Below are 23047 nucleotides of genomic sequence, written 5' to 3'. Positions count from 1 at the left end.
AGCTTATAGTTGTTCATATGGAAAATACAACAAAGACTAAACTTTCACCTACTCACAACTGTAAAGCTACTTTTGCCAACTCCTGTAACTTTTATTATGTTGAGGTATATTCCCTCTGTACTCACTTTGTTGAAAGTTTGTTGTAAACGGACATTGAATTTTGTCATTTCCTGCATCTTTTGAAATAGTCCTATTTTTTTTTTTAGAAACTATTTTTTAAAATATATTTTATTGATTTTTCTACAGAGAGGAAGGGAGAGGGATAATTAGAAATATCAATGACATCACCTGCCTCCTGCACGCCTCCTACTGGGCATGTGCCAGCAACCAAGGTACATGCCCTTGACCAGAATCGAACCTGGGACCCCTTTAGTTTGATGCTCTGTCCACTGAGCCAAACCGGTTAAGGCTAAAATAGTCCTATTTTTATCCTTCATTTTGTTAATGTGATATGTTATCACTTTGACTTACAGATGTTGAGCCATCCTTGCATCCCTGGAATAAATCTCACTTGATCATAGTTTATGATCTCTTTTTTATTTTATTTTATTTTATTTATTCTTTAAAAAAAATATTATAATAAGTATTACAAAGGGTATTACATATGTGTCCTTCCCCCAACCCCCGCCCTTGACAATCCCCTGCCCTCCCTTACCCCCCAGTGTCTTATGTCCATTAGTTATGCTTATATGCATGCATACAAGTCCTTCAGTTGATCTCTTACTCCCCTCCCTTCTGCCCCCCAACCCTCTCTGGCCTTCCCACTGCAGTTTGACAATCAGTTTGAGGCAGCTCTGCCTCTGTATCTATTATTGTTCCAAAGTTTGTAATGGTCTTTATTATCCATGAATGAGTGAGATCATGTGGTATTTTCCCTTCATTGACAGTTTATGATCTCTTTAACATATTTTTGATTTGCTAATATTTCATTGAGGACTTATACATTTATGTTCATCAGGTATATTGGCCTGTAATTTTCTTCTGTCTGTTTCTGACTTTGCCACAATTTGGGGTAATAATGCTGGCCTCATAAAATGAGTATGAAAGTTTCCCCTCCTCTCTATTTTTTCAGAAGGGTTTGAGGATTGGTATTGGTTCTTATTTAAATGTTTGGTAGAATTAACCAGTGAAGACTTATGTCCTGTACTTTTGTTGGGAGATTTTTTTATTCCTGATTCAATCTCTCTAGTACTAATCAGTCTATGAAATTTTCTTCTAGGTTGTCCAACCTGTTGGGATATAATTTGTTCATAGTAGTCTTTTATGCTTTTGTATTTCTGTGGCATCACTTTTCTATTTTTGAGTCTTCTGCATCTAAAGATTGGTCAATTTTATCTTTTCAAAAACCCAGCTCTTGGTTTCATTCGTCTTTATAGTCTCTATTTTTTCTCTTTTCTTCCTTGATCCATTGGTTGTTTGGTACATGTTGTTTAATCTCGATATAGTTGTGAATTTTCCAGTTTTCTTGTAATTGATTTCTAGTTTCATGCTATTGTGGTTGGAGAAGATATTTTGTATGATTTCAATCTTTATTAAGAGTGACAGCTGTTAGGGGAAATCGCTGGGGGGCTGGGTGAAAAAGGTATTAAAAAAAAAACCCCTCATAGATAGGCAACAGTGATTACTGGAGGGGAAAAACTGAAATAAGTAAAAATTTATTGAGACACATTTTGTGATGTAACTTGATCTGTCCTGTAGAATTTTCCATGTTTGTTTCAGAAGAATCTGTAGTTTTTTGGATGGAATGTTCTGTAATGTCAGGTCTACGTGGTCTAACAAGTTGTTTAAGGACACTGTTTATTGATTTTTCTGTCTGAAGTATCTATATCTAGCCATTGGTGAAAGTGGAATATTAAAGGCCCCGACTATTACTGTATTTATCTGGTCCTATGTTGGGGTGCATGAAGTTTATGAATGTTATATCCTCTTGCTAGATTGAACCTTTATCATTATATGATGTCTATCCTTTGAGAACACTTCTAAGTCATGAGCATTAACTGGAGAACAGTTTGGAAAGTGCTCTCCTCTATTTGTGGCCTACTGTGCAATGTTGGCCAAACCACAACTCTTCCTGGCCTGGGTTTATCCATCTATTAAGATCATATAATTTTTAAAAAGAGCAAAATCCTGTAAATTACTAGCTACTTTACAAACTCAGATTACCTGTGACAGATGGCATATTTAAGGAATCATTTTTTTAAAACCGTTTTTATTACCCTTTCCAAGGAGATCTGCAACAGGAGCTTTATACACTGCAGACTGGAACGGCAAGCACTCAGAGCAGCCTTGTTGAGCTACCACTAGAGGAATGTCAGGTAGTTGGAAATCAATTTTGCTTGTGTCACCACACATGGTACATTTTAGGCCAGCTTTTAAAACTGAGTTAAGATAAACAAAACAGGAAATTGCGTGATCCTCATTAAGACTCCATTGGTGTGTCTGAGCTCCTGCTTCCAAAAGGGCCATTAATTGATGAATTTCTTGTATTACCAAGAGCAAGCCTCTCTCGTCTTCCAAATGCTTCATTTACTAGAACACAAAAAGTTAAGCAATTACCAGATCAGAAAATTAAAATACTCGACTACAAAAAGAGACTAAAATGAACAATAAGTTTTTCTACCCTTAGGTAGCCCCAGGAAGGGAGGGGCCCTTTGAGCAGAGCAGATTTATTCATCTGGGAGGGTCATTCTTTGAGGCCATGCTACATTTCCTTCCAGTTTTCCCATTAAGATCTTTCAAATTTAAAGTTTAAGTTTTGGCATATAAAGATAATAGATATTTTTTAATGGCCTACATTTTAAAGTCTAAAGACAAAATTATTTGTGAACATAAAAATTTCTAAATTACATTTAACCCTATTTCTAAGCAGACCATACTACAGGGTCTACCTTTGCTGTTTATTTACAGAACTCATTCAGAAAAGGCAGGAAATTAAGATTCTTACCTGAAGACACTGTGCTTATATCCCAGACCCGAAGCCCTTCTTTCTGACCTCCAAAGGCGTAAATAAATGGCAAATCAGGGCAACAGGCAGAACAGAAGAGAACTCCCTGGGGAGAAGAGAATAAGTGATTTCAAATGTAGTTCAGTCAAGTTGGAAAGAACATTATAATAGGAAGCCAGACAAGTTCAGCATGATGGACATTCTGTGAGGATGTGTGTATGCTTGGGATGACCATTCAGGTCTCTTACCTCCATTATCATTCTATTACGGATTTCCTATTAAAGCTAATCTGGAAGCATTTTTAATTCTTTTTTAATGTTTTCATTTGTTACATTTTTGTTACTGATAATGTGTATCATAGAAAACAAACAACGAGTGGTTTTTATACTTTTTGTTAAGATAATCACTGTTCATGTTTTGGGATAGGGTCTTCTAGATTTAAAAATACTCATTCAAGCACTTAAAACATTTAAATATAAGCATGGATGGCACTATAAAAATTGCTTCTGTTACCTGCCTTTCCACATTTACACACACGTATGTTCACTTTTAAACAGTTACAGTGTTCTGTGTCTGCAACTTAATTTATATAACTCAGTGCCTGGCACACGGTAAGTATGCAATAAATATTTGCTGAATGAATGAATTCATTATTTCTAACTTTTTTGCCACTACATAGTAATCAATTTTATTAGTGTAGTCAGAACTAGTTATGCAAAGAAGTGATAAACAGACCACTATGGTGCCATAAAGGTTCAAGATTTCCGGGGACAGTATTGATTTGAGGGTAAAAAATAGTCATTGATTTCACCTTAAACTATCCTACATCATAAATTTCACCAAATTTGGCTAAGCTGAAAATGAACGTCCCCAATAAATCCGTATTTAATGAATGGCTCCTGGAGAATGACATACAATAGAGGCCAGAAACAGAAAACAGACTTACCATTTTCATGTCCCTGGAGTGAACCAGACTTGGCCTATCTCCTAATACATCCCAGATCTTCACATATTTGTCTGCTGATGCAGTCACAAGACAACCCTTGATTTGACTGCTGAGATCAAGACCTAAAGGAGATTAGTTCACAGACTGTAATGACTTTGAGATACACATTTACTTCATCCTAATTGAAGAGAAATGAAATACTAGTTTTGCTCACCAGAGATTTCATCATTGTGTGCATTAAGTGTAAAAATTGGCTTATCTGAACGTGCATCCAAATTATATACAAAGCCATCATCTGTACTGGCCTGGAAAGAGTAGAAGATGAGCAAGATCATGCTATATGACAATAAAATTTAACAATGGGTAAACAGTATAAATTATAGTAAGTCAGCCATAACCCGATTTACCTGAGGGCTTATTAAACATTAACGTGGACAGAAAGAATTTACTTGTAGATAAGCTGAGTTTGCTCTTACATGGACTAATTCAGCTGATACATTCATTACGCAGCTGGTTGTAAGTGGAAACCTATGGGAGTGGTACAGTGTTCGGCAAACGTTGGCTTGCGAGCCACATGCGGCTCTTTGGCCCCTTGAGTGTGGCTCTTCCACAAAATACCGACTTCTGCACATGGGCCATGAAGTTTCAATCGAATTGTACATATGCGCCCGCACGTGGTATTTTGTGGAAGAGCCACACTCAAGGGACCAAAGAGCCGCATGTGGCTCGCGAGCCAAGGTTTGCCGACCACATGACTAGGATTACAAAGGTGAAAGCACAGAGGTGTAGTCACATTCATGAGAACAGGGGACACGCCCTTGGAGTGTAGAATTAAAAGACCAGTGTGTTGGAGTTGGGGAAGAAGGTGGAAGAGGGCATAGAGGGGATAAATGGTGATAGAAAATGATAAAGACCAGTGTGTTGAGGAAAGAGGCATGGAAAGTACTTAAAGTACAGGGTGGGGAGGAGCTCATAGAAGAATCAAGAGGGAGGAGGGAATAACAAAGAATGTCAGGGAAGCCAAGGAATTAGGGCTCTGAAGAAAGGCAAGATGAATGCTGTCAATATTTTGGTGGGGAGAATCAATCATATAAGGACTGAAAGGCAGATTATAGCCCTAGCTGGTTTGGGTCAGTGGATAGAGCATTGGCCTACAGACTGAAGGGTCTCAGGTTCGATTCTGGTCAAGGGCACATGCCCGGGTTGTGTGCTCGATCCCCAGTGGGGGATGTGCAAGAGGCAGCCAGTCAATGATTCTCTCATCATTGATGTTTCTCTCTCTCTTCCTTTCTCTCTGAAATCAATAAAAATGTATATTAAAAAAAAAAGGCAGATTACAGTGGGTTGTTACACTTTCATGTTAGGGAGAAGAAACAAAGGAATTAAGAAACAGACCTAGTCAAGGATGGGAGAGAGACTTGAGCCAAAACCAACAGCCAGTAGAGGAAAAAGAAAGGATAATTGATATAGTCTTCAAGACTGGGCTGTGGATGGGGATAAAAACAAGGGAAGGAGGTCTCATCCTTTGAGACTAAACCATGTTATTTTAATCACTTCCCATTTCCTTAAATGTGATTTGAGGACCGATGACCATTTGCTAGCAAATAACCTAAGGAATGCGTGTGCTTGACTGTTGACAGCTAACATACAACTCAAATACAACGGGGACTTCACTCCTAATCCAGCTTAGGTAGCTCAGGGGGGAGTGCTATTATTATTAAAATGTCCACATATTTTAAGAACACTGTTTCATAAAAAACTCTTTCCCTCACAAAGCCCTACATATTTCCTTTAGGAAATATATGGGTGTAGAATTCTTTAATCACTCTTCCCTTCTGGATGAAAGCTGGGATTTCATCTTTCCATGGACTGAAATGTAAATGGAATCTTTGGATGCTACATGGAAAACTGTCATCCTACAGACACTGAGGGTATTTACAGAAACATAATTTTTCCTATCTGGGAGACGGTGCTATAGTCATTAAAAGAATATTAACTATGTCAAGGACTTTAAAAAACACAATAAAATCAAATTAAATGGTTGGAAATTAGCAAAATTATTTACATTTACTATTTTTTGTGTGGCTGGTGCATTATTCTCTTTCCAAGTCATATTAATACAGAAAAGCTTTTCAGAGAGTCTCTCTATAATAGAACTACAGAAAATAAGTATAGTAACCAGGATAAGCAAAACAGTAGATGCATAATCTTACCAAGAAATGACAAGGTGAAAAATGATTCCAAGTCACTCTCTCAATCTGCCCGCTGAATCGCCACATTCGATGGCTGTCATCTGGACTTCGGCAATCATACAAAGCCACTGACCTGTACACATAAAGGCAAAGGTAGGGTTTTCAGAGTTCTAGTTCTCCTATACCTTTTAAGTTTATTTTTAATGACATGGTAATTAAACAGTGTGAAGTCAGGATCCAATTATTTAAACCCTGCTTTGAGGTTCCAAAATAAAGTAGAAAAAATGAGTTGATGGTCATTGATTGGTGGACTCCTTCTCCAGGTCAAATCCTCCACGTACAAGATGAGTTATCTGTATTTCTGAAAGACCAGGACAGTTTCTAACTTTCCCTTACCCAGTTGTGCTCAGAGCCAGATCACCCCTGTTCTAATCGCACTTACTCTGTTCAAGAAGGTTACTTTGTTGGGGGAACCTATGGATACTTTTCTAATTTTGCATGAATCCCAACTAATAAATGTAAACATCACACTCTTCAAAAGGACATGCAATGAAAATAAAGACTGAGTTTCTGTTTCTACAAGCTGTCCTTCCCATCTCCAGACCCAATCTGTGAGAAGCAGCACACATAGGACTGGGAGCTCCCCTGTAGTAATTAGTGGGCCCAATTCCACACCTCTCCCTACAGCCATGCCCTCTGTCAGTGACGTGGGAATTCTTCCCATAAAGGCAGAGCTCATTTCTCACTCCATGTGATCTGTTTTGGCCAAGAGACTAAGACGTAAGTGTACTAGTTGTGAGCCTAGGTCTCAAAAGGCCTTGACATCTCTGCTTGAGCTTTTGACCTCACCATAACCTAGCCCGCTGGTCCCAGGAGATGAAACACAGTGGGGAGAGCCAACTCTCCATGGCCCAGAAAAGCTACGACTGAATACAGAATAGATTAGCTCAGTCTTGCAGAGGCATACGAAATAAATGGTTATTTCAAGTCACTGAATTTTGGGATAGCTGGTTTCATAGCAATGGCTAACTCCTAAACCCTCTAAAAATCAAAGTAGTTGCTACTTAGGAACTACATCATCATGACACACCACATTCCCTTGCAGATTGAAATGACTAAAATTAGCACAAAGAAGTATTACTAATAATTTAAACACATAGGTGCCTCAGCAATGCTTTCCCTCTGAGCATCAAGTGATGCTTTCTGAGTTCGTTCATGGGGATAAGAACAGTAGTGATAACTCCTGAAATGCAATGCTTTCTTACTTATCATATGATCCAGAAATCAGAGTCTGTGCTTCAAATGGATGAAACTGCAGAGTCTGGACCTAAAAGGAAAAAAAAAACATAAATGAAATCTGCTTGTTTGGTTTTGGTAAAGCTGCCTAATACTTGGTGAGAATCAGTTTGGCAGTGTTTTTTTTTTTTTTATTTTTTATAAATTTCCCCTGAAATTTAGCCCTATTTCAAGGAACATAAATGTACTGCAAGATCAAAAGGACAAAACATATTTCCAAATAAAGGTTGACACTTAAGACATAATACAGCATTCCCCAACTTGCGTTTGGCTTACAATGGTTTTCAACCTTCTGGCCCTTTAAATACAGTTCCTCATGTGACCCAACCATAAAATTATTTTCACTCCTACTTAATAACTGTAATGTTGCTACTGTTATGAACCGTAATGTAAATATCTGATATGCAGGATGGTCTTAGGTGACCCTTGTGAAAGGGTTGTTCGACCGTCAAAGGGGTCGCGACCCACAGGTTGAGAGTCGCTGGCTTAATATATATGTCCTTCAAGTGTTAAAATATACTCAGGAGAAAAAGGAGTGTGGTCAAACATCTGGCAACTCTACATGCTGTAGGGGCCCCCACAGTGTGCATTTTAGGAGTCTCTGCCAACATGTTACCAAGCACGAATGTTCCTAGTCACTGCACCTTTCTGCACCTGTTGTTGCATCTCAGATGGGTAACTATAACACAGGCCTTTGGGAAGATCCACTGAGATAGCATGTCAAAGCACTCTGATTCACAAAAAGCCACTTATAAATATTTGGGATTATTTTTGGCCAATATTTGTCTCAGATTTTTAAGAATCCCTTTGACCCACTAAATCATCATACCTTGTCTGTGTGCACAGCAAGGCTAGCTGCTGGCTTTCCCAAGGACATATCCCACAGAATCACAGTGTTGTCAGCTGACGCACTTGCCAGCACGTTTCTGAGAAAGAGAGGAAACAAGTCAGGTAATCTTTTAAAGATCAAGAGCATTAAGTGTAAGATTTCATTTACAATAGCATCAAAGAAGAAAATACTTAGGAATAAATTTAATAAAGTCAAGCCCTAGCTGGTTTGGCCCACTGTATAGAGCGTCGGCCTGGGAACTGAAGGGTCCCAGGTTCGATTCCAGTCAAGGGCATGTACCTTGGTTGCAGGCTCATCCCCAGTAAGGGGTGTGCAGGAGACAGCTGATCGATGCTTCTCTCTCATCGACGTTTCTCACTCTCTATCCCTCTCCCTTCCTCTCTGTAAAAAAAAAAATATATATATATATATTAAATAAATAAAAGAAAGTCAAGACATACGTATTGAAAACTATAAAAGATAATTCAAAGAAAGGATATCCAAATTAACAGAAAGATATTCCATGTTCATGAACCGGAAGACTTAATGTTAAAACAGAAACACTGTCTGCCACCTACAGATTGTCCTATCCCTTTCAAAATCCCAGCTGACATTTTTGCAGAAAATTGACAAAAGCTGGATTTAAACTTTATTTGGAAATGCTAGGAATCCAAAATAATCTTAAAAAGGAAGAGCAAAGTTGAATAAAATCAGATTCTGATTTCAAAACTGACTGAAAAGCTACATTAATCACAACAATGTGGTGCTGGCATCAGATTAACAAAGTAGAATGAAGAGTCCAGAAATAAACCCTAATTTATGGTCAAGGGTGCTAACATTATCCACTGTCCAATGGGGAACAGTATTTTCAACAAAGGGATAGCTGCCTGCCAATGAATGATGCTAGAGCCCTGGTCCAGTAGCTCAGTTGGCTAGAGCATCCTGATATGTCAATGTTGCAGGTTTGATACCCAGTCAAGGCATATACAAGAAATCAGCCAATGAATGCATAAGCAGAACAACAAATTGATGTTTCTCTCTCTCCCTTTCTCCCTCTAAAATAAATTTTTTAAAAAAATGACGTTAGAGACTAGCTGGCTTGGCTCAGTGGATAGCACGTTGGCCTGCAGACTGAAAGGTCCTAGGTTTGATTCCAATCAAGGTCACATGCCCAAGTTGTGGGTTCGATCCCCAGTTGGGGGCGTGCAGGAGGCAGCCAATCAATGATTTTCTCTCATCATTAATGTTTCTCTTCCCTCTCTCTTCCTCTCCGAAATCAATAAAAATATATGTATATACTAGAGGCCCTGATTGTGCACTGGTGGAGTACCTCAGCCTGGCTTGCACCCTCTCGCAATCCGGGACCCCACTGGTGCACAAATTGGGGCCAGGGAGGGACCACAGGAGGGCTCCAGGGTGTGTCCAGCCTGTCTCACCCAGACCCCAGCAGCAAGCTAACCTATCGGTCAGAGCATCTGCCCCCTGGTCGTCAGTGTGCATCATAGCTACTGGTCGAACGGTTGCTTAGGCTTTTATATATATATAGATTTAAAAAAATTACATTAGACCCCTATCTCATACTATACACAAAAAGTAATTCATAACAGATCACAGACCTAAATCAATAGCCAAAACTATAAAGCTCTCAAGAAAATAGGTATAGCCAAAACCAGTTTGGCTCAGTGGATAGAGCGTTGGCCTGCGGACTGAAAGGTCCCAGGTTCGATTCCGGTCAAGGGCATGTACCTGAGTTGCGGGCACATCCCCAGTAGGAGATGTGCAGGAGGCAGCTGATCGATGTTTCTCTCTCATCGATGTTTCTAACTCTCTATCTCTCTCCCTTCCTCTCTGTAAAAAATCAATAAAATATATATTTAAAAAAAAGAAAGGAAAAAAAAAAGAAAATAGGTATAAATCTTCGTGACTTTGGGTTAAGCAATGGTTTCTTAGATATGACACCAAAAGTGTAAACACCAAAAGAGAGAAATTGGACATCATGAACATGCAAAACTTTGTGCTGCAAATAACACCATCTAGAGCTGTGGTTCTCAACCTTCTGGCCCTTTAAATACAGTTCCTCATGTTGTGACCCCAACCATAAAATTATTTTCATTGCTACTTCATAACTGTAATTTTGCTACTGTTATGAATCGTAATGTAAATATCTGATATGCAGGATGGTCTTAGGTGACCCCTGTGAAAGGGTTGTTCGATCGCCAAAGGGATTGCGACCCACAGGTTGAGAACCGCTGATCTAGAGCGTGAAAAGACAACCCTCAGAATGTTAAGTCTGCTTACCTGATCAGCTTATTCCAAGAAAGGTCCAGGACAGCATCGGTATGCCCCTCTGCGGAGGAACTCTGTAATTATTAATTACTTTTTGTATCAAAGTCTCCCCCAAATAAAACTGATTTGAAAGATTCTTTAAATCTTAAGATTATTGTTCTGATCTTAAGGAAACCTGAAGACTAAGAAAAGGAAGCACCTTGTTTCCCTGTTACTTTATAGGGCCATGATAAAGAATCTTTAGAGGAGAAACTACAGTAGTTCTTAATATACATGATATAATTCTACAAATACCAGCTCCCCTCCACAAAACTTAACAGAGTAAAAGCTACAGGAATCAATACATGGATATTTAGAATTCAACATACTGAAGGCTAAATGGAAATTTTTTAAAGTTCAAAACCAGCATATTAGTGTGAATCATTACTATAAAGGAAATCATGAATAAGGCGTTAACAGGTTTTATGTAGATACCAATTTTTCCTTTGATGAGCTTTTTGAAACTAGAAGCTACTGTAACTTTATAACTACCTGGCCTGTTTCACCAAAAGTGTCTAATTGAAAAAGAGTAGGATCTTGTCCCTCCTCCCCCAGCCCCAGTAAACTTAAGTTTGTCATTAGTATAAATATCTGTTAACTTGCTTACCTTCTTTCCCTTCTTTTTCTTCTTTTTTGACAGCTTACTTCCAAGTGTGAAGACTGGCTCTAAAGAGTCCACTATATCCAGGTCCCACACTTCAATAACGGGGGTCATGTTTCCCACAGCAATATAATTTCCTGCAGGAGGAAATGTAATTATGACTTAAAAATGACTTCCTTCTGGCACCAGAGCCTTGTATGTGATCTGTAGGTATTTGGTTAAGGACAAGTCAAAGACAGGAAAAGAAAACGACTCCTAACAAAACACACAACACTGTAGAGTAATTGAGCAATGGCTGAGAGCAGTTGCTCTAACTTTCATTTGCATACACATCATGTGCATGTAGTAAAATGCAGATTCTATTCAGGAGGTCTTGGCTGCATTTGTAACCAGCTCCCAGATAATGCCAATGCTGTGCTGCTAGGTTCTTGGGTCAAAAGGGCTCAGTAACAAGGGCTCAGTAACAAGGGCTCAGTAACAAGGGCTCTGTCTCTTGGCTCCAGGTCCTCACTTAGCTAATGAGAATAAAACCCCTTCCAACCTTCATGGAATGTTGTGAGCATAAGGATTTGATCAGATCAGGAATGTGAACAGCTTTGTCAATGAGATGTAAGGTTATGGTATCAGACTTTACCCTGCTTAAGAACAAACAGGACAGGGTAACCAGCAGTGTGAAGCTTTGGCTAAAAAGACTAACATGAGAACCTTAGTCACTCTTCACTTTGGTCTTATTTGGTTTTCTGAAAAGGGTCTTGTCCCTGAACTCTAGGTGATAATATCAGACACATTATGCCATTTTATACTGTTTTTTTTTGTTGTTAATCCTCACTCGAAGATATTTTTCCATTCTTTTTAGGGAAAGTGAGAAAGAGAGGTAAAGACAGAAAGAAACATTGATGTGAGAGAAACACATCGATTGGTTGCCTCCTGCACGAATTCTGACCAGGTCTGGGCCGGGGAGGAGCTTGCAACCAAAGTATGTGCCCTTGACTGGAATCGAACCCGGGAGCCTTTGGTCCACAGGCTGACACTCTATATACTGAGCCAAACTGGCTAGGGCTATACTGGGTTTTTATGAGACCATCATATAGTTCTGTAGCCCAAAATGCTTTCAGGCCTTGTTCTTCTGCCTATCTGAAGTGTAGAGACATACAGACCCAAAACAATTACATGATTGTGTTTTAAGAATTATATAACTACAACTTCATAAAATATTAACTTCATAAAACCTCTATTCTGCAAACATTCATACAGAATACCTAACTTAAGTGGCTAGGAAAAACACACAGGACTAGGAACCACTGTGCAATCTTAAGTTTTCTAATTACCAGTAGAATCGTCTGGGCTAGGATCAAAATTCAGCCATTCCACACTCAGAGGGTACGCAGACAGCAGTATATCATGGTGTACATAAAAAGAATCTTCTTCTTGATTATAAACTGCAAAGATTGGAAAAGAGACTTTATTGTATCAGAATAAGAAATCACATCCCACTCAAAAGAACACTCTCTCCCTATTAAACCTGCAGGTGCCACATGCGTAAAAGGAGACATATTGGATGACCTTAAAGGCGATGCCCAAGTTGTTACTGCTAGGTAAAATATCTGCATGTCTAATATACTGCCATCACCTGGTGTGCCCCAACTGGGGCCAAGAACACTGACAGAGAATTGACATCTGCCTGAATACACCATCTGCATGCTCATGGCTGCAATGGCCCTATCTTCTGGCTCACCCATTACAGAAAATAATCACTCATGAGGTCTCCGTAAGGAGCAGTCATGCACTGCGGAACAACGTTTCAGCCATCAATAGACCACATATTTGACAGCAGTCCCCTAAGATTATGATGAAACTGAGAAATTCCTATCGCCTAGTGACATCGTAGCTGTCATGACGTTGCAGTGCAATGTGTTACATGTCTGTGGTCGTGCTGGTGTAAACAAATCTGCACTGCGAGTCATATAGAAGTACAACACATGCATTATGTACAATACATAGTGCTTTATAATGATAAACAATTATATTACTGGTTTATGTACTTACTATACTTACTAGGTCAGTGTGTACTCTCACTACTTACTAAAAAATCCACAGTATGCTGGTTAATCTGGTAGCAGTCTCATATAGCTCGTGTTGACTATCTTAATTGCATCATTTCCTCCTGTGCTTGACTTGATTTCATATTGTTTTGTTCAGTAATATGTTGTACATGTTACCTGCAGCCTAGGAGCAATAGGCTATCCCATGTGGCCCAGGTGTGTGGTAGGCTCTAACATCTAGGTTTGTGAAGTGAACTCTGTAATGTCTGCACAAAGACAAAACTGCCTAATTATGCATTTCTCAGAACTTATCCCCTCATTAAGCAGAGCATGACTGTAATTATTACTTTATCTTTTAAAGGTCTATCTGGTTATAAGTTGGGAAGAACAAATAAAAAGCGGGACTGAAGAGAAATAACTCATTTAGAAATCTAAATGCTTGGCAAAATTACTTCATTAATATTGAAAAAAGTTTATGATGACCAATGATGTAAATAAAACTCCTGAGAACACTTTTTGGGAATATGGCAGCTATAAAACTTAACTCCTTCATTAAGAGGAAACGCTGTTACACTCAATGACTAAGAAGTCTTTTAAAAAGACTGATAAACTAGAACTTTTTTGTTAGAAGAGTTGTTAATACTGCAACCTAAGATTTTAATTCCTCAGACCTCTGCTTCTGGAACAGATCTGCATCAGCCGCTTCCATATACTGCTCTATCTTATCACTCAGGATGAGAACGCATGTTCAAAACGACTAGCTTGTGGTCCTATGAGAACCTCAGCTTGGTCAATGTATTCAGCCTACATTTTAAATAAAAAGATGACGATGCTTTAAAGCGATCTCCTAATTTTAACCATATCAGATCTACATTCAGATAGGCTTAGAATGCAATTTTGCAAATATTCTTGAATAGAGATTGCTGGATAATTTGGGCCTTCACACTAAATCCGAATAAAATATAGAAGGAAGTAGGAATACAACTACTTTACTTTAAGTTCTCAACTCCTCTCTGATACTCACTAAATTAAAAGGAAATACCAATAAGTTCTCACATGAGAATGTATAAAAATCAAGTGATGACAAACTGCAAGTTTTAATTGTTTAAAATTAAAAAGTTCACCAACGTGGTTTTCGCATGAAATACATTAAGAAGTTCGAAGATAATTAGAATAACTTCATGTTGAAATAGTTGCAATTTAAAGCTCTTTTTATTTTATAAACTAGAGGCCCAGTGCACGGATTTGTGCACCAGTGGGGTCCCTCTGCCTGGCCTGCATCCTCTCACAATCTGGGACCCCTTGGGGGATGTCAGATAGCCAGTTTTGGCCTGATCCCCGCAGGCCCAATCCAGACAGGAGGGAGCCCGATCCCTGCAGGCCCAATCCAGACAGGAGGGAGCCCAATCCCCGCAGGCCCAATCCAGACAGGAGGGAGCGTGATCCTGTGTGTTTAGCATCTGTCCCCTGGTGGTCAGTGTGTGTCATAGCGACTGTTCGACAGCTCATTCAGTCGCTTAGGCTTTTACATATATATAGATCGCAATGGGCCATGGGATAAAAATAGCCTATTCAATACACTTCCTGTACATAGCCTTAAAGATTGTGAAGAGTTACAGAAATTCAACATAATAAATAGAATGACAGTAACCTGGAAGATGCCAATAAACGTTAAATTTAAAGGTCATAATTTTCAAACTGTGCAACAGTGCTCAGCCTAACAATCTCATTGAAGCTTCAAAATTTAAGATGACTAGAACACAGTGGGGAAGGCGAGTATCTGGGCAGGGATGGACCTGTCTGAGGATGTGTGCAGAGAAACAAAAGGGCAAAGAAACACTCAATTAGTGTTTGTTGATTAGTAAATATCAACATTAGAATTTGTGATTTAAAAATTAAAAAAAAAAAAAATTCAAATCACTGCCCACTTCAGAGTCACAGGAGACATCTCTGGCTTAGACACAAGCATTCCCTGAACTGGGAATGTGACCAAGATGTTCTGGTTCCTAAAGGGAAATGTAGATTTCTGTATGGGATTTTTATGAAGAAAAAAAATGTATCACAAAAGGGGCAATATTTGAAATAACTCTGGGGGAAAAAAAAGCAGGATAAAAACCTGTCTGTTGAGTATACTCTTTGCCATACAAAGAAAAAGCAGCCAGGAAGGAGAGCGGAGTAAAAAGCCAGGTGAACCAGTTACCTGTGGGTGATGGGATTATATTTCCCCTTGTGTTTCAGTATAGTTTTACATCCAGGTTTTCTCCAATGGGGGAAAAACTAACAAAAATGTTTAAATGAAAGATTAAAAACTCTTGTTAGAACCTTCCAGGAGACTTATTTCCATAAATAAAGTCGGGTACCAAAGTGACATAGATGACACAGGCAGGCAAACAACCAGGAAATCTGTGGAGTGTGTAGAATTTAACTATGTAACAAACTTTAATGAGAGAAGACAGGCTCTGACGCCCAACCATTCATAACAGTAAGTATTATGGTTATTATTTTAACATCCCTAAGACAGACTAGGATCATTTGGTAAGGGCAGCATTTCACTCACCGTGTACCTCTAAGTTGCACTGGTCCTGTTCAGCTCTGCCACAAACTATGAGATTGTCCCTGGGCTTAATCAAGAAATCGTCACGTTCATATTGCTCCTAAGTGGAGAGAAAAAAGTCACTGACCAGAAGCAGATATTCAGTGAGGTTTTTCAAACCTCAAGGAGCATAATTAGAAAAGCCAGTAAATATTTACCGTATCTTTCAGAGTAACATAAGGATCTTGATCATTACTCCCATAGACTGTAAGACCCAAGAGAGATTCACCAAGAGTTTCAGTATCTGTAAGAATTCATAAACAGAAATGAATACAACAGTCACAAAAGCATTTTTTCTAAGGCATCCTATCTTTAGACTTAGATTCCACTGTCTGTTTCATAACTCTGGATCATCCATAGATGGGAAAGGAAATAGCGGATAATAAAAACAGGAATTTAAAAGCCATTTATATTTGACCTTGGAATGCATATCTGATAGTCTCGGAATTCATAATCTTCCAATAAAAGAATTACATCAAAATGTGAAACTCCCTCAGGAGATAATCTGAATTCTGCTCAGATTCTCTAGCTTGCTCTTTGTAATCATTACTCAACAGTGCTGCAGAGAGGCGGCCTTGAGGCCCTAGAAATGCAATTATCTTAAAACATTGGCATCAACACAGAGTAAGTAAGTTTCCTGGTCAAACAGAATTGAAAAATGATGGGTTTCACAAAGTTAAATGGGTTTCTTTATTGCAAGATTTCTCAGAACTTCTGAGATGCTAATTTGCCTTATGAATCAGAAAGAGGGGTTATTATATGCCTTTTTTCACTAACCTTACCTCAAAATGGAATTCTTTTATGGCATATCTGCAAGGGTGACATAGAGTTGATCCCAAGTAACATAAAACTCAAGGAAGATACTCTTAATTGTCAGGGGAAAGTACTTTAAGGAGGGAACACTAATAAGTCTTAAACATCTGACAGGCAACAGACACGGGGATTTCTACTGAATGAGAAAGACGGAGACCGTGACCTGCAGGATGTGGAGAATGTGAGGAGCATTTCTGAATGCGGCTCCTCAGGTTGGATTCTCTTCCTCTCTCTGTATTCCCACTCTGTCCTCGTAGGATAGTAACAACCCAGAGTCCATGGAAAAACTACCCTCTGCACCTACTGAAGTAAACAGGTGGTCCCCGCCTTCAGATGGTTTGACTCAATTTTTCAACTTTCTGATGGTGCAAAAGCAATACACACTCACTGGAAACCAGCAAGGCTAAGCTGCAATGTTTGGTTGGTGTACTAAATGCATTTTCAAGTTAAAATATTTTCAACTTATAATGGCTTTATCAGGACATAGCCCTATGGTAGGTTGAGGAGCAGCATCTGTACTAAAAAGAATGAAGGCTTCAGAGACATATAATAGCACTATTATTCACCAGCTGTGTGACACTGGCAAAGTTATTTCATCTCATAAGCCTCAGTTTTCTCTTCTGTAAAATGAAGTCAATAATTCCTCTCTTATTGCAGACAAAGAAAAAATATGTTACAGGTGATTATACCCACTAGTTGCAATAAAATAAAATATATAATAGTATATATTTTTTTAGATCTGAGATTAGTGGGTTAGAGCTTAATTTCTAAACTAATTTAGGAAACATGCTGTCTTCCTAAGTATTGAGCCAGATTATGTGACTGACATAAAAAAACAACAAAATCTCATAGAGGATAGCTCTGGAACACTAGAAGCATGATCGAATACAGTAATTTTCAACTGGTGTGCCTCGGCACATGGACATGCTATAAGAATTTTTTTAAAAACATGCAATATCGGAGAATCGAAGATGGCGGCATAGGTAAACACCGGAGACTGCCGCCGTGGACAACCACTTCAAAAATACAACTAAAAGTCGGAGCGGACATCAACCAGAACCACGGGAAGGCTGGCTGAGGAGAGTCTCTTCAACTAGAAGCAAAAACAACAGCATTCCGACGCTCAGCGGAGGCGCAGTGTGGAAAATTTAAAGGTACGGCGGTGCGGTGGTGAGGGTGCGCGCGCAAAGCGGGCTGGCGGCTGAGGGCGCGATTGTCGTTTTCACTCAGGAGCGAGTCTCAGACTCTGGGCTACAGATCCGGGCGAGTCTCTAGGGACCCAGACTCAAACGGGAGAAGCGGGACTGTCTGGCTACGGCCCCTCCGAGGTTTGCAGCGATTGCTGGGACAGAGAGGCAGAGCCCCTGGGGACGGACTGAGAGGTTCCATAGCTGCTCCCTCCCCCCCGCCCTGTTGAGCCCGCCCCGCCCAAACCCTGCGCAGAGCCATTTGCCGATCGCCTCAGGCAAGGGCTGGACTAGCACCTCCCCTGAGGACTGAAGTTTTCCCACAGCTGATTTCCACCGCCAGTCGGCGTGGTGGTCAAATCCCTCTAGTGTTAACTACAACAATTAAGGCTTCGCTAGAACAAGACTGCGCACAGAGACCACAAGGGGGTGCACCAAGAAAGCATAAAAGATGCGGAGACAAAAAAACATGACAGAAATGGAGGATATGGAGCTAAGAATCGCAATTTTGAGGGCTTGCCATAAATTTGTGCAGAGCCTCACGAAAACTAATGAGACCCTCGATGCTACGATAAAGAAATTAGAAAGTAAGCATACACGGACTGAAATAAAGAATATTATACCCAATAGCAGACCAGAGGAGCACAAGAATCAAACCAAAGATTCGACAAAAAACACCCAATTGGAAAAGCATAATGAAAAAAGAATTCGAAAGTGTGAAGATAGTGTAAGGAGCCTCTGGGACAGCTTTAAGCGGACTAATATCAGAGTCATTGGAGTCCCAGAAGATGAGAGACAGCAAGATATTGAAAACCTATTTCAAGAAATAATGGCAGAAAACTTCCCCCACCTGGAGAAAGAAATGGACTTACAGGTCCAAGAAGCGCAGAGAACCCCAAACAAAAGGAATCCAAAGAGGACCACACCAAGACACATCATCATTAAAATGCCAAGAGCAAAAGACAAAGAGAAAATCTTAAAAGCAGCAAGAGAAAGAAACTCAGTTACCTACAAGGGAATACCCATATGACTGTCAGCTGATTTCTCAACAGAAACTTTGCAGGCCAGAAGGGAATGGCAAGAAATATTCAAAGTGCTGAATACCAAGAACCTACAACCAAGATTACTTTATCCAGCAAAGCTATCATTCAGAATTGAAGGTCAGATAAAGAGCTTCACAGATAAGGAAAAACTAAAGGAGTTCATCACCGCCAAACCAGTATTATATGAAATGCTGAAAGGTATCCTTTAAGAAGAGGAAGAAGAAGAAAAAGGTAAAGATACAAATTATGAACAACAAATATGCATCTATCAACAAATGAATCTAAGAATCAAGTGAATAAATAACCTGATGTACAGAATGAACTGGTGACTATAATGAATCAGGGACATAGAAAGGGAATGGACTGACTATTCTTGGTGGGGAAAGGGGAATGGGAGATTCGGGAAGAGACTGGACAAAAATCATGCACCTATGGATGAACTCAGTGGGTGGGGAGTGAGGGTGGAGGGTGGGGTGGGAGCTGGAAGGAGGGGAGTTATGGGGGGAAAAAAGAGGAACAAATGTAATAATCTGAACAATAAAGATTTAAAAAAATAAATAAATAAAAAAATAAATAAAAAATAAAAACATGCAATATCTGACTATTTAGTTGGGGGCACTGACCTCTTTTCCCTTAGATTGTCAAATAAAGAAATGACAACAGCCAACACAACGCAACAGCCATCTGATGTAAATCAAAATTATACCTATATTTTTGTCAGATCAGCAACAAATGTATTTTTTGGTGTGCTACAGAATTTTAGTAATTAGTTTACATGTGCCACAGGATGAAAAAGGTTGAAAATCTCTGACCTAATGCACTGAGTCTGTGATTAAATACCAGTATAAGCGAGTGGATTCTAACCTGGGTCACCTTCCTCATCATACCGATCGAGCTCGTACTCGGCCAGCTCATCATCATCCAGGGCCCTGTCGTCCTCTGGGTCGCCATCCTCCAGGGGTTCCCTGGGTCGTGCCTGGGTCCGTGCACTCTGCATGCCATCTTCTGAGGGCTCCCCCGTCACCTCTTCATCACTGCCACCTTCTTCTCTATGGCCGTGAAAAAAGGAATCACCCAATGACACCATCAATAACAAGACCACCTTGTCATCGTCACTTAAGATTTACATTTCATCTGGACTTTACTACAAACGTCAACATGCCTAAACTTACTGTAACTTTTCCTTTGCTTCAGCAATAAGACGTTTTACTTCTTCTTTACTAAGCTCTACCTACAAGAGAGTAAACATTTCATTATGGTATAGTTAAGAAACATGATAAGTCTTTGAATTAAAAAGAAATTTGCAAACTAATGTAAAATATAACTTTAAGAGACATCAAGAATCAAACATCAATAGACTCTAAATTAACGTAACTGGAGTTTTCATAGGTTCGTAAAATTAAGATCCCTTCCCACCTGAAGCTGTTTAAAAGCCACATTCAGTCTACTCTGACTCTCTCCAGACTTTCTAAAAAAGACTGAATTGTATAAACTGACTTCTACGGCAGCCCACCTCCCTTTCTTCTTCAATGGTTTTCAACCTTCCTAATACCACACCCTTTAATACAGTTCCTCATGTTGTGGTGACCCCCAACCATAAAATTATTTTCGTTGCTACTTCATAACTGTAATTTTGCTACTGTTATGAATTGTAATGTAAATATCTGATATGCAGGATATATTTTCAGGGGTCGCGACCCACATGTTGAGAACTGCTGTCTCTGACTCCTTCTTGGCCACTTTGCCCCATTTTCCCTGTGGAGAATCCTAAATAAACCACCTTTGCCTTGGTCCTCTGCTCTTTTCTGTTATCACCCACACATATTCACTCATCATGCTATAAGTTTCTTGCAAAGCTCATTCATTTGCAAAACTAAAACTACCACCTATGAATTGACTACTCTAAACTTTCTCTTCTCTAGCTCTAAGTTCAGTTCCACTTTCCCAACTGCCTGTAACACGCTCCACTTGGATATCCTGTTCAAAACAGAAGTCATTCTCTACTTCAAAAGTGCCATTCCTCCAATGCTCCGGTACCTTTTAAAACACCCCATCACTGCTCAACTGTAAGCTTCTCGAAGACAAACACTGACTGGTCACTGTGTGCTTACTACTAAGCACACAGTTCAGTGCTCAGCCCACTGCGGGGATGCTTGATGACAGATGATGAATGAATGAGTCGCCCAGTTTATACCAAAACACCTCTACTAACATGGAAATCAACCTGAGGGGTGATGCCCCACCGCTGGACAGCTCCAGAAATAAAAGGCTCTTAAATTTAATGAAACAATACTTATTGTTCTAATTTCTCTTAATGGTATGAGTTTTCCTTTCTGGTATTTTGTAGAATAAATTCAATCTCTTCTTTCTAGAAACTCTTCAAGTAATGATTCCCAAACCTGCCTGCACATTAGACACAGGTGAGGATCTTTTAATACATTCAGGCTACCCTCCAGACCAATTAAGTCACAATACTTGGTAGTAGGGCACAGGCATCAGTATTTTCCGAAGCTCCCCAAGGGATTAGAATGTGCAGACATGTTTGGAAATCACTGACTTCAAGTATCTGAAAGGGTTATGTCCCCTTTTAATAACAACTGTTAGTTCCTTCAATAATTCTTTTAAATTTATGGATATGAGAGAGAGAGAGAGAGAAAGAGAGAGAGAGAGACAGAGACATTGATTTGTTGTTGTTGTTCCACTTATTTGTGCATTGATTGGTTGATTCTTGTGTGTATCCTGACCGGGGATCAAACCTGCAATTGCAAGCTAAGCAATCCGGCCAGGGCTCCCTCAATCATTTTTAATGAAATAATTTCCTGTCCCTATTCTATATATTCTACACATATATGCATTGATTGTCTACTGCAGTGATGGCGAACCTATGACACACGTGTCAGAGGTGACACGCGAACTTATTTTTTGGTTGATTTTTGTTAAATGGCATTTAAATATATACAATAAATATCAAAAATATAAGTCTTTGTTTTACTATGGTTGCAAATATCAAAAAATTTCTGTATGTGACACGGCACCAGAGTTAAGTTAGGGTTTTTCAAAATGCTGACACGCCGAGCTCAAAAGGTTCGCCATCACTGGTCTACTGTAAGCCAAACACCAGAGAAACTGGTGAATAAAACAGTCTGTGCCCTGAGGCATGTACATCCTTTGAGGCTATTACAATCCCTCATGACTGTTAATTTCGCGTCCCAACCATTTACATTTCTATTACTTTTCTGTCATCATTGGCCCAATTACATTCCAACCGACTCCCACCCCCCATTTCCTTGCCTCCTTTCCTTCACTCCACTCACTCCCATTTACATATTACACACACACACACACACACACACACACACGTCAGCTCCGTGCGAGCAAGGACTTCTCGTCCTGTTCATGCCTATTCCAGGACCCCTTGCAGTGCCTGGCACGCAGAAAGCACCTGGCAGGTACCCGCTGAATAGCTTCGGTCATCTTCACCCGCCTCTCGCTCCTGCGGGCTTTCCCCTCCCCACTGCCCTTCATCTCACTCGAATCTCTGCGAGAAACCCCTCACCCACCTCCCAGCCTCAGGGCTGCGGCGCCCCCCGCCCCCAGCCTTTCTACAGCACAGCTTCACCCCGTTTACCCCTCCGAACGCACAGCTTCACCCCGTTTACCCCTCCGAACGCACAGCTTCACCGCGTTTACCCCTCCGACGCGGGCCCAGGAGCGGGAGGCGGAGTTCCACACGTGCGCCCGGTCCCCGTTACCCTGATTGGGGTGTGGCTGAAGCCGCGGTGCTGTCAACGGGGCCTTGGGGAAGGGGCGACTCGGACCCAAAGGAACCCCCGCCCCTTCCAGCCCCGGAGGCCCAGGTGTGCGCGAATCAGGGGGTAGGGCTTACTTGGGGGGCGGGAGGGGCGGAGACCGTGGGGAGCCGCAGCCCGTCACGACCACGAGGCCCAAACCGACCCACCCCGCCCGGTCACACAGCGAGACCAGGGCCGCGCGCCCGGGTCCAGGTTCCCCAGCGACAGAGGAGCCGCAGGGGGAGCTCCCCTCCCTGGAGGCGGCCTCACCTTGTCCGGCGTCTCCTTGGCCACGCCGCAGCGGACCCAGGCCACGCACGTCACCTGGCGGCTGCGGTTCATGGTCCCAGCTCAGGACACCTCACGGGGAGACGCGGTGCGGCGGGACGGGAACCCTCGCCAACCTCTGGCCCGCGCGCTCCGGGACCAGCTCCGGGAAGCCGCC

The 23047-nt window shown here is 40.6% G+C and overlaps 1 protein-coding gene across 1 annotated transcript; it reads right to left on the bottom strand.

Moving 5' to 3' along the window:
* Positions 1–1285: 1285 nt before the first annotated feature.
* On the bottom strand, positions 1286–23046 carry PWP1 (PWP1 homolog, endonuclein). Its single transcript, XM_070410985.1, has 15 exons — positions 22873–23046; positions 19984–20042; positions 19676–19860; positions 15927–16012; positions 15733–15829; positions 12462–12572; positions 11140–11270; positions 10506–10567; positions 8208–8304; positions 7348–7409; positions 6104–6215; positions 4105–4195; positions 3891–4012; positions 2945–3050; positions 1286–2529 (listed from the first exon to the last, which is right to left on the bottom strand). The coding sequence occupies exons 1-15, from the start codon at positions 22942–22944 to the stop codon at positions 2420–2422; spliced, it is 1503 nt and encodes a 500-aa protein (XP_070267086.1). The 5' UTR covers positions 22945–23046; the 3' UTR covers positions 1286–2419.
* Between the last annotated feature and the right edge of the window lies 1 nt (position 23047).

This window comes from Myotis yumanensis, unplaced genomic scaffold, assembly GCF_028538775.1.
Source record: "Myotis yumanensis isolate MYYU_CA2020_CCGP unplaced genomic scaffold, mMyoYum1.0.hap1 SCAF_3, whole genome shotgun sequence".
Classification (NCBI taxonomy): domain Eukaryota; kingdom Metazoa; phylum Chordata; class Mammalia; order Chiroptera; family Vespertilionidae; genus Myotis; species Myotis yumanensis.
The sequence above is the reverse complement of the archived record's forward strand: the minus strand, read 5'-3'. Positions and strand labels throughout refer to the sequence as shown.

Excerpts from the sequence above, each read along its gene's own strand:
- PWP1 (XM_070410985.1), bottom strand. The coding sequence starts at position 22,944 with ATGAACCGCAGCCGCCAGGTGACGTGCGTGGCCTGGGTCCGCTGCGGC. Across the intron at positions 16,013-19,675 it reads TGATGAGGAAGGTGACCCAG|ATACTGAAACTCTTGGTGAA; the intron begins GTTAGAATCCAC and ends GAATTCTTACAG. Across the intron at positions 15,830-15,926 it reads ATGTTACTCTGAAAGATACG|GAGCAATATGAACGTGACGA; the intron begins GTAAATATTTAC and ends CTCTCCACTTAG.